The sequence below is a fragment of the Amphiprion ocellaris genome, chromosome 1 (assembly GCF_022539595.1).
Source record: "Amphiprion ocellaris isolate individual 3 ecotype Okinawa chromosome 1, ASM2253959v1, whole genome shotgun sequence".
NCBI lineage: Eukaryota > Metazoa > Chordata > Actinopteri > Pomacentridae > Amphiprion > Amphiprion ocellaris.
In genome coordinates this window covers 36,374,895-36,387,788 of record NC_072766.1, presented here as the reverse complement: position 1 = coordinate 36,387,788, position 12,894 = coordinate 36,374,895, and the positions used below count along the sequence as shown (strand labels likewise).

Here is a 12,894-nt window from a genome sequence, read left to right as displayed (position 1 = left end):
TTTAATCCATTAAGTCAAACTCTACATACTTTAATCTTCCTACCTTCTCAATTAACTGATTATTTGTTTGGTCGATAAAAAGTCAAAAAATGGTGAAAAATGTGGATCAATGTTTCCCAAAGCCCAAGACTCAACTGGGTTTTGCCCATAACACAAAAATAATTAGTTTACTGTCACAAAGGAGGAAACAAGCCGGAAAATATTCAAATTTAACAAGCTGGAATTAGAGAATTTTGACACTTTGTCTTAACAAATTATGAGATTAAGAGATGACGATTAATTTAATAGATAAAAACTAACTGAAAAATCATTGCAGCTGTAGCTGAAATACAATCACACGCTACTGCAAAGTGATGGTCTGAAACATTCTGCCTGCAAACCTCAGTTATGTGTTCTATTCCACTTCTCTATGTGCTATGATTCTCCTACATGTCCTCACCTTGTAACGCGTCTGCTCGCGGTCGTAGATCTTCTTGAGGGAAACCGTCTTCGGAGCGAAGAAGTTGCCCAGTTTGGCCAGATAGACGCCATTCCTCAAACCCTCCTCCAGCTCTGTAGTCGGAGGCAGCTCCTCATCCAGGCAGGCCTCCATCCATCTGCAGGGACAACACAGCACACATCAAACACATATCGCAGCAAATACCAATAAGAAAAAACACATCAGTACTCAAGTCGTTTCTGTTGTTGTTTAAAAAGACACAAGACACTAAACTAAAAGTACTGTTTCAACTGTGTTGTCTGAATGTGTTAACATGTGCAAAGATCAAATAATAAAGTTGCAAAATGATTTGTTGTCAGATTGAGTCTATATAACTAATAATAAATAACCATTATTAGACTTTAATGGTAGCTCTACCTGCTGCTATATTTAAGCAACACTTTACTAGGTCATGTAAAGTGATTATTAATGGTGCATATATCCCACTGGTTAAACGATAAGGAGATGCCTCATCTCACTGAATGCTGAGACCAACAGCGTCTCTTTTTCTATGTCTGACAGAGAAAAAGTGTATAAAAAGAACTGTGGCAGTCACTGCAATCCCAATTTCTTGAACTTCTCATGTAGCCCCACAAACAGGTTTGATTATTACTTGTCCAACACAGGATACTTTGACAAAATCACTAGAATACTGACTGTTACTATCAGAATATAAACATACAATAAGTACAGATTTTTGATTTGAGTAACAACATAGCATTTCCTTTTGTGCTATCCTCCAGCCACATGTACTTTTATCCACCACCTGATCACAATTTTTTGAGCTGGCAGAGATCGTTTTGCATAATTGTTTGAATAATTCCATTCTCCTGTAGAAAACTAGCTGTAGAAAACAGAAAAGTCATATTTAAATCACTATTTCCATGTCGTTTTCCCACCGTTTCCTTCTTCTGCTGTGCTTCAGTGGCATCAAAGGTTTATCTGAAGGCGTTTAACTTGTAATAATCAACCAAAGAGCATTGATCGACTTTAAAGTCATGGATTTAGCTGAAAGGTCAAACAACACAGCACCAGTGTGGGCACAATGGGGTTTTAATATTTTATTTCTATGATTATAATGTCTAAATGTCTACTTTTAAATAATTGTTATGGTTAATTATAAAGTTCTGTGGTGCATTTCTTGGCCATTGTAAAGCACCTTGAATTGCCTTGTGTATGAATTGTCCTATACAAATAAACTTGCCTTGCCTTAAACATGAAAATGGAGAGCCGATTTGCTGGACTTGACATTTAAAAAGGTTGCATTCAAATGTGCAAATACCACTAATGAAGACCTAATATAGGCATAAAATTATCACAAAACAACGAATCTCAATTATTTGTGTGACAATTAATCGCTACCTTAAAGTTTACGATGGTGACAGGCATGGTAGCATGTAAATTTAAAATGTAAAAACTCAGCTAGGCTAATTATGTGTTATTAAAATTTCAATATTAATGTTAACTGAGAACTGCTAGAGAGGTCTTGTCTTAAATCATAGCAGTCAAAATACTAAAGGATTCAAAAGTGATGTTTAAGGCCAAAAATCGGACTCTTTTTGACTTTTATAAAGCTGCAACCGGCAAAGAACAATAATAAAACTTCTCTTCAGTTATTGTCATTCTTTACCAAATTCAAAATTAACCTGTTGGTGTAAAACCTCACAGGAAAAAGGGTCAAACTGGTGTAAATTGTTGACACATAACTAAATCCTCTTTTCTGCATGTTCCTTCCTGCGTTTATCCACACAACACAACAACTTTAATCAATAATTCTCTACTAGTTAAGCTCTGCAGCTCCAACATAAACACCTAACCTGGCCCATGGTAACCTCTCAGAGTTCCCAGCATTCTTCATGTGTGACATTTCATTTCTTTAAGGTCATATTATGGAGTCACATTCCTGCTGTGAGCCTGAGTCAGCCCTGGGCCACAGAGCAGCCTGCTGAGCTCCCACACTGGGCCGAGCCTGGTGGACTGGATTCCACCAACAAACACCATCACCGAGCAGCAAATACACAAGAAGACAGCCATTTTTACTCTCTAAATATAAAAACTTGTTGTAAACTGCCTTCCTTTCACTCTGTCAGATATCGATCTGTTTACAGTTGACTTCCTCACTGAGCCAACTTTAAATCAGCCTGCTTCACCTACTTCAACTCCACTCGCTGAGTTCCTGCGTTAAAAGAAATGACGCACAAACTTGCAATGGGATGAGCATGTAAACCAACTGTAGCTGCAGAGCTCAACAACTTGTAAGTGTCTCGTGTCTGATTGCATTTACTCCGTTTACTTAAAAGCTAATCCAATTTTTTGGATGCATTGCATTCTAGTCTATTAACCCTCTAAACCCCAAGTAGTTTCTCGGTATTTCTTTGCTCCCGTCATATTTTTACTCACTGTGGATTATTCACTGCAACATAAAGTAGTGCACCTTTATGGAAACAGCACAACCATGACTAGAAATAGGTAGTAATCAAAGATATATTCTATGCAGTATGAGACAAATATAATGCAATAAATCCTAAAAAGAAAAAGAAAAAACTAAAGATGAATTTTTGTGATTATTTGTTTTAACAAAAACTTTTTTAAAAAAAAACCTGGAATCAGCATGTGCCATATTTTTTCAAGTGTTACCAATTTTGAACAAAACAACAATTCTTATTTAATATAAATATTTCACAACTTACATCTTTTTGTCCTCTCAGTTCTGTAACAACACTGCCTGCAGTTCAGCTGAAAACTCTACATTTTTGTAATGGGACTGTTGGTCACAGCAGAGTCGCTAATGAATTGATGGTTGCAACAAGGACCACAACATTTTTCTAGAATCTAGTTAATGCAAACTGATCATTGTTCATTCGGCAAATTTTTAAGCAAGATGTAGAATACAGTGATATTGATGAAATATCGCAATTTAAGATCTAAGACTTTGTAATTTTTCCTGGCAGAACACTAAACTTCTGATAAGTAGTGCATGGATCATCAGAAAAGTGAAAATGTAATGATTATTTTTGCTTTTGAAGTTTCTGGCTCTGATGAATGCAGTAATTTTGGTGACTTTTGTAAATATAACATGCCCTTCACACCTTCCAGCATCCTCCATTAGGGCTATAACTAACAAATACTGACAGTGTTGATTCAGGTGTTCATTGTTTTATTGATAAATCAATTGGTTGTTTGGGCTATAAAATGTCAGAAAATGGTAGAAAATGTCAAGTGTTTGGTTTAAAACACTTCCAGAAATATTAAGTTTACTGTCATAAAGGAGCAAAGTAACCAGGTATTATTCACATTTAATAAGCTGAAATTAGGTAATTTTGAATTTCTTTCTTAAAAATATTGTTCTAACTGATTAATGTATTATGAAAATTAATTCAATAGTTCATTAAATAGTCAATTTATCTTAGTCAATTAATCTTGCTTCGACTTGCTACTATAAGCATGACATGAAAATCTACTTTGACTGTATTTCTCCTTCATTTATGCCATGTGTGGACCTTTAATCATTACATTTTATATAAATATAATCTTTGTCAGATGTTTCAAGCTTGATTCAACTGTAAAATGTAAAGCTAAACACATATATGCACTCCCCACCTTAAAGCAACAAATCTTCCTGTCTTAATAATTAACAGCATTTCCAGCCGTGTCTGCCCTCCTTTAACGAGGCCATGAAATATCAGCTGCGATTATGAAAACCTTGAGTTTAACATTGGCTTACTGGAATTTCACAGTGTGACAGCAGACACAGGGAAGTCAAACACGGTCTTTTGAGAAACAGCCTCCCTCTTTTCATGTGCTAAGAAAACACTCCCACTCTTCAGTCACTGAGGTCTTTGTCAGGCAACAACAAGGTTACCTATATCCTGAGCAAGATTAAAAGATTCCAGATCCCCCTCTGCAAGCACACACATGCATTTGTATTCCTAGACCCTCACTGACTGCAATGCAAGCCTGAAGCGGAGCCCCATTTTCAGAGATTTCCTAACTTTTAAATTCTTGTTAAGACGCTTGGTCGTCTGCACAAAGACACATTCCCACCCACACTTTTCACTGCAAAGGACAGCGAGCCTCCAGCTGAAACAACTTCCCTCTCAGGAAGTCGTGACATGGGGTCTCCAGACAGGCCCGCCATTGAGGCCGAGGTGGCCGAGCCATGGAGCGGGGCCTGGGCCTGCCAGCCAGGAACAAGCCCCCGCTTTGACTCCACACTGGAGCAGTGAAAGGCTCCATAAAGGCTGCAAAGTAATGGCTCTTTTATCAGCCCTACACACCCTTTTCCAGGCAAACAGACACACCCTCCATTGACCCAGTAGGAACTGTAGCTATGACCGTGGTTTCTGAATGTCATCAACAGCAGCAGTGAGCAGCCAAAATAAACATTAAGTTGTGTTTGTGAGATTACAAGGCATGTCTACAATTAAAAGAAATAGCCACAAACATGAGAGCATTGTCTGGAATCTCAAGAATTACAGACACAGATAAAGGTCAAATAAAAGATATGAAGGTGGAGAAGCATCTTCTGAGACAAGATATCTGAAGGATAATTCAACACACATGTTATAATTGAGAAGCCAAGTGGAAAAAAAACTCACATGACCATCCTTGTTGTGACTGTAATTTGGAAATATTGAAAATTTCCAACAAATATGATCCAACAGCTACAGAAGTGGCAAAATATCTCCAAACTTTCACAAGGTTTTGGTTCTACATATAAATATTGGGACTTTTTAAGACCCTTTTAATACATAAAATGCAATTTATTTTCATGACATACTGGAAAAATGGCTTGACTTTGATAGAAAACTAGTTGGGACAATTTGTTTGAGAGTTATTTATGACTACATACATTTTTAATATTTCTTTAACAAAGATCGCTAATGATGTAATTAATCACACAAATGTCATCTAGACTTGGAGAAAATGGAAAGATGGCTCAATTAAACAATTAATAATGATTCATTCTTTTTGAGTTTTTGCAAAAATTCACATTTCTCATTATGAGACAATTAATTTCTTTTAGGTAATGTGGTTACTTACTTTGGAATCAGAAAACTATAATATTAATTATCTTCTCCAACATCCTACTATTAACTTAGAAAATGTTATAATTTACTCACCGCTGCAGTTGGCAAAGAAAACTTAAAAACTGTTTTCTTCTAACTGGAATGACCCATACTACCCAAAAAGATCAGCAAAAATTGTATGAAAACAGCTTTAATGCTAAAATTGTCAACACTTGAATGTATATAAGATACGATATGTAATGTAATAGAATAAATGGGGATAATAAAGCTCAATAAAAGCAGCTAATTTTGGCTAGATGTCTATTTATAAGGCATGTCTTTGGTAACACTCCAAATAAGCTTAGACACATTGGAACAAATGTATATTAATGTGTACTGTCCCTGTTTAATAAACCAACAAATTAATAAATAAAATAAATTATTCAGAAATGGTAGATTTCAGAAGCATTTTCGTGAAATACACTATTAAGACTGAACCAAGTGGCCACACACTCTGCCTGTATCTGGACACCTGCCCCTGATCAATCATTATTCTTGGTTACGAGGTCAATCGATTCTGTTTGAGTGACAGAAATCTAACAGCACTACAACACAGAAGCACCAGGAATCATTATCTGAATCCCTCTCAGATCCTGCGCGCTTCAGGAAGCTGAAGTCGGCGCTGAGTTCAGAGGTCAGTCTCATAGGAAGAGTCTGCTACTGACACTGTCTCTGCAGGAAGACGACTGACTTCTTGCCAACAGTTTGTCTCCGGCTGCATCCTCTCTGCGGCTTTTATCCTGCAGCTCGACTACTGCAGCGAGGCTTTACCCAGAGGATGACGGAGAGGTTTTGTGGCTGCAGGTTGCACATACTAATATTTAGTCCGTGGAGATGAATAAACTGTAGACTTCAGTTACATACTTCCCTTTTCCCAGGTTTACCTCTGAGTCAGTGTTTCTGCAGCAGTTAATGTTTAATAAGAACCTGATGATTTAAGCTTTCACTAACAGACCACAAGTCTGTCATTGTGCTGTTCAAAGGTATTGTTCTCTCGGCCCTAATTAGTTTCATTGCCTCATTGTTTTGAAAAGTTGGGTCAATGCTATGAAGAAACAATGACAGTATAGTGCAGTGTGTATAATGTGCTGTCAGATGTGTCCTGCATAAATCAGCTGTCATCTTTCAGCCACAAACCTACAGAAAGTTAACTAAAATTGGTTTAAATGACAATATAAATGACAACATTAGTATACATAGCAGGCAATAACTACATAAATCTATTACTACGATATAGTTGGTGAAATATTGCTAAAATAACAGTTAAATGGGATATGAGGGTCCAAAAAAAGAACTTTAATTGCATTTTAATCTAGATGTCCAGGGCTTACAGGGAAGCACTACACTACCAAGTCAGATGATCTCACCGAGTTTATATCCGGACTTACTGTAACTACAATTATATGCCTACATTTGGTAATAGATTAGTCATGCATCTTTATGGGCATCAACACACACAATTTTCTAATTTTTGAGACTCCATGCAATAAACAAAATGATAAACATTATTGTTTCACAAACATGAACAATGTCCCTCTGTTTTCCTGCTCTCATTCTGTTGCCATTTAACACACGTGCTGCTTGACCGGAGCCAAAAATAAAGCTGGTAAATTCAGTTTACTGGGCAAATGAGATTAAAGAAGAAACATATTAGCTTTAATTGACTTTCACTGACTGTTGCCGGTGTTTTTTATTCATGATTGTTTGAGAGCAAAAATTTAAAACAATGCGGGAGAAACAAAGCGCTACTGTACCACAGTATATGTTACTTATTAGTTTGTTTTTAGGGCCAAATGGTTGAGTGGTTAACAAAGTTAATCAAGAGTAACAAAAGTAATAAAAAAGGAATCTTGATTCACAATGAAACCCCTCCAGCAAAGTGCAACTAACAATGTGTATTACTGAGATGGAGCTGCCGAAAGTTGTTCTAAAACAATAACTCGATTAACTGATTGTCAACGGTAAATGTGAAGATTTTCTGCTTTTCTCTGCTTTACGATCATCACCATCATCATCAACTGAACTGACTGTCAGACAAAATAAGCAACTTGATGATATCGCCTTGAGCTACAGGAAGTTGTGACTGCATATTTTCCACTTTTTTAACATTTTACAAACCTCATCAACAGATTAATTGATAAACAAGAATCCATATTTGGTTTTCTTTAAACCTTAAATGAAAGCAAAGTACCACTTAAGCTTCACATTAAGCCAGAAGGACATTTTTCTGGCTTAATGTGTAACTGCAAAAACTGCAAATCTAATCAGGTGTAATAATCTTGAATTTAGATTCCAATATCTAGTGGTTTTCATATAAACAGATTATCTGGTGCTTCATAAGTAAGATCCTTTGACTAAATTCAAACAAATGGTTGCTTCACTTGTCATAATAAGCAACTTTGTCTTTATTTGAGATGTTTTTAACTGGATAAAAGCCACAAGTCAATCTATAGGATTCTTTTGAATTAGCTAGATTGCTTGAAATTTATCTTTTTAAATTCTATTTCAAGAGTTTGTGCACTATAATGACAGTTAATCAAGTAAATTTCACTAACATAAGCCAATTTTGCTTGTTTTAGGCACCAACATGCTTATATTGAACCCTTAAATATGACAGGATATTGCTGCAGTGCTGGTCATTACATAAACTCAATAATGCATTAACCAGACACACGTAAAACAACCACTACAAGGTCAAACATTATGATAACTTTAGACTACAAAGGGACTGAAGTGTAATGTAAAGCAGGAAAAGGTCGAGTGACGACAACCCAGTACACACAGTGTCAGTACTTTTCAACAGCGCTCTGTTCTGCATTGTTCCCGGCATTATAAATGCATCCATGTGTGCCTGAAAAGGAAAGACAAGGAAGCGGTGCGTGTTTGCAGAATAGCTGGAAAGGCAAATCATGTGTGCTGAGCTTATCTGGCAGCAGCACAATGTCAAGGTACAGATGCCCTCTCAATGTCCTGCTTTCTGCCGACTGCAACCCAACTCCTCCATCATGACGGTGGACTGCAGGATAATTAAAATCTGAGTTTTAAAGGGCCCATATTCTGCTTTTTGGATTTTCTCCGTTCCATCAGTGTGTTATACAGCTGCATTTCTGTTCACAATCCTACAAAGCCTTAAGTCCACGCCAAAGAGAGTTATTCTCTCCCACAGTTTGTCCAGGCTTTTTCTGCTGTTTTTTATCTACATCACCATGTATTACATTTGCATAACGCTTCCCCATTGGCCAGTTGGGCCTTCAAACAAAGAAAGAGCAGCTGCCTCAAACATTACCATTATTTCCCTGCTGTAGCCACTTCGACGAAAGCTACGTCTCAGCTTGTACTCATACGCTGTGTGTTCATATAGCTGTCAGGCAAATTTGAAGTTCACTTGCAACAAATGCATAAAAGTAAAAAAGAAAATGCAAAGAAGGCTTGTTTCCATTAACTACTTTGGAGCGAATAATCTAGGTTGCTTCATGGCTGCAATAGACAGAAACAAGAATATAAAAACATGGAAATAAATCCAGTTGTTTTCCAGCTGCAAAAATATTTGAAGAAAAAGACAAAACAAAACTTTGTCCAACTTCGAGAAAAAAAACTGAAGTCTTCAGGAATTGTTTTCAGTTGCAAAAGTTGTTATTCATTCTTTTACGTCAGCTGCTATCAGTTATGTTTCATGCTACAGAAACATTAAGACTAAAAAAGAAATGAAACATTTACTCAGTCACGTTAACTGTTAGCAACGCCAGAACATACTGGAAACAGGTGTTTCCATCTTCCATGAAGCATTTAATCTTTTTAGGAAAAGTCAAAAATCTTTTTGTGATTTATCAAAAATAGTTTTGCTGTTTCTATTCATTTTTCTTAATGCCACACTTCAAAATGTAGATACATATGGATCTACAACGACTTGAATATAAAAAATAAAAATATAGATCTGTGATTACAATAGGCAAACAATTCTGTTTCACTTTTGTTGGGCCAGTTGACCAATCAAAGCAGAGTTTTTCAGGAGGAGGGCCTTAAAGAGACAGAAGCTAAAAAGGAGCATTTCAGACCGAGGGTGAAAAAAGGTGCGGCAGCAATGTACAGTATTAGAAAAATGATTACTTTCTGGAATATTCTAGTAGAGCCCAAATATAAAATCATCCACCTGTAAATGTGCAGAATATGGGCTCCTTAAGAACAGAGAATTGGGAATTATGGCAATCAGCAATCCAGGGTTCTCTTGCAATTCCACTCTCGACCTAATCCAATACTTCACAACATCAGGTCACAACAGGGGCAATGGAAGAAAACCGGGAGGAAAACGACAGGGGGGGATACAGGAAAAAGAGACGAGTGAGAGCCAAGTTGTCCATTACATGCTTTGCTGCAACACTGGAATCTGTGCACCAAATGACCTTGTCCTCTCACATTCAAACAGCCGGATAGCAGATGGATTGTACTCATATTATCTCTGTGTGAAACGCTGCTTAGTGGGTCAAAGCGGGGGAAATAATCAACCATGTTATGTAAAACTGCAGAGAATTTCACAGACGATGACACTGAGGTCACATCTGCTCCACACAGCCCTTTATCTTACTCAGCCAGCGTGTTCAGATTAAAATATTTCGGCGCTTGTGGTCACTTAGTTTAACATATCTATGAAGGATTTTATTTAACGAAAGGCACAGTAGAAATAATGGCTGCGACCTCTGGCTCATTCTTTGGTGCAGGCCTCCCTCTGAGGACAATTATCCATCACATCTGACCTGCTGCTGTGTTTCATACATTACTGAGGTCATCTGAGTGCAAATACCAGCTGAGGGCTGAATCCAGCAGGCTGTAATAACAGACAACCGAGCAGCCGGCCTGAGACGAGTCAGGTAGTCCTGCTGATCAGATGGTCACAGTTAGCCAAACGTAACTGCTGCGTCGGCTCTGATCCGCCACTATTCGGATTCAAACAAGGTTCCTGGGCTGTGACAGAAATCCAGACTGGAAGAGTAACTTGTGTTCTCAGGTTTCACAGGTGAGACTCTGTGGAGGAGGGGCAGGACGGTTCCTGCAGGGCCTTTATGGAGCCCTGATCCCTCTCCCTTTCATTCCCCTTTCATTGCCTCATTCTGCACTGTTTACTGCCAGCCTCAGTGACTCAGGCCCGGTTTCTGCGAGGCCTCATCGTCTCCCAGGAAACAGCCACCAGGTAGCATTTACACTGAACCCAAAATACAGAGTTCAGCAGTGGAGACACGGACTTTCACAGCAAAACAATGTTGATTTAAACAACCAGTCAGTCAGTTACTTCTTAGTGTTTATGACTGTGTTGTTCCCTGTCAGCACGGACAAGGAAAAAGACAAACCTTCCACTTTTAAGCCATTTTAAAAGCACTGATGGGTCAGGGGAGGAATACTAAAGAGGACGTTTATGGATGTAGTGAAAGAGGACACGAAGTTAGATGGTGTAAGAGGACAGGATGCAGAGGACAGGGTTAGATGGAGGCAGATGCTGTGGCGACCCCTGAAGGGAAAAGCCAAAAGGAAAAGAAGAAGTTCTGGGGATGAATAGATGAAACTGTTGGTTCAACACTTGATAAATATCATAAGACTCATAAAATGCGGCACAGAAACATTCATGGTCTCATTTATCACCAGTCGAAACTGAAGCGGTCAAACTTGCCATTTTATTTCATGAAGCAACGATAAAAATGCCTCTGAGAGCAGTACTATAAGCTTAATGCTAACATGTAAGCATGCGGAACAGCTCATAGGCCAACATGTCAACACCCTCAAGGCCCTCAGAGACAGAACATGGTGTGCAATGGGTGTGGCATGGGATGAGTTTTCAAAGCTTCCGGCAGGACTTTGTCACCTCACCCTTTCAAGCGGAAAGCTACCAGTTTACACATCATCGTATATACATCATCAATGGGTATGCTGACTGACGCACTGCAGCAAAACATTGTTGTGCAATGATACCTATTGAAATGAATGGGTTTCGAAGAGTGACAACGCCGTTGTTTTGTTCTGCTCTTAAGATCAAAACGCAAAAGAAACCAAATATCATGACAGGCAGTTTTCACCACTGAGCAAACAACTTGGGACAGAATCACCAATCAAATCTGATAAAAGATACTTGGAAAGTTTGTTGACTTTCCCCAGAAATTTGGTCTAAAATGCAGGTTATACTTCTATACTTGATTACAGGTTAATCCAGGATGCTGCAAGGAACAGTCTACCTGTGAACACTCCCTCATCACAACTCTGAACGAGCCCAACCTAATGGAGGTCAAACTTCCTTAATGTTAGCCAAACTTTCATTCCAAGTCAGCTCAAAACTAACTGACATTATGTCAAAGAAGTTGTTGGTGTGGCTGCATTTTGTTCAAACTGATGGATGTGTAAACTTTGCAAAATGTAGTTTGTGTGTCACAGCTCAATACCCAACATAACAGATCATCTAGGATCAGCAGTTAGCTTGTCTGTGTTAGATTCCTCATAGTTCATGTGCTGAATCACCAGTTAATACAGTCCATTTTCAGAAATCATACAAATATCGGCAGTTGGTCCACTCAGTCTGCGCTTATAATTTCAGTATAAAGTAATCAGATTTAAATGATTTAATATGCTGCAAAAACAAGCTTTTTATGTTGATTTAGAATTAATATAGGCTCATAAGAGTGGCAGGTAGAGTTCACGGAGTTCACTGTGGCCCATTTAGTTAATCTAGAGATAACGTGCAGATATGTTTCCCCATGACCAAAGTTGAACAGTAGATACAATTTCAACTGACAAAGATTTGCTTTGGTTGAAAGCAGCCCAACCTCTGAGGGATTCTTTGTATGACAGTCAGGCCTTTATAGGTGTCTCATGTGGTAAAGCTTCATCACATGCTTTAACTCTATTACACAGGGAATATTTAACTGACGTTTGACTTGACTCAAATCACAATATCTACCTGCTTTAATTACAATTATTATTGAAGTTTAAAGTAAAACAGCACAACTGATGTAAAAGGCCTCCCAGCTGCAGGCTTCCAGGGAGCCTGCTGGTCACATCAGTCTTGTGCCATTGTTCTGCTCACGTCTGCACAATGTCAGGGTCTGGTGTTACATAATATTCACTGCAGTGGCAGCTATACACAAGAGTGTTTGGAAACTTTTTGAAAACAGGAAATTACAGGCAAATGGCCAGGGCTTTAGGAGGAACTGGGCAGGTCCTGCAGTAAAGGGTGAGAAGGAGAAGATGGAGCTTCTGTAAAGCTTTAAACTGCAGCAAGAACTCAGCGTGGGAACAACGTCACTCCTTAAACCTAACACGACAATTCAAAGCCTTTTTTAAACAGTTGCATCTAGTTAAATCCCCCTC

At 38.2% G+C, this 12,894-nt stretch overlaps 1 protein-coding gene across 1 annotated transcript in view; it reads right to left on the bottom strand.

Moving 5' to 3' along the window:
- iqgap1 (IQ motif containing GTPase activating protein 1) overlaps positions 1–12,894 on the bottom strand; it is a 72,599-nt gene that overhangs the window by 39,140 nt on the left and 20,565 nt on the right. The window contains exon 3 of the mRNA XM_023285357.3: positions 440–596. Coding sequence (XP_023141125.2) covers positions 440–596 — 157 coding nt within the window. The remainder of the gene's footprint in view (positions 1–439; positions 597–12,894) is intronic.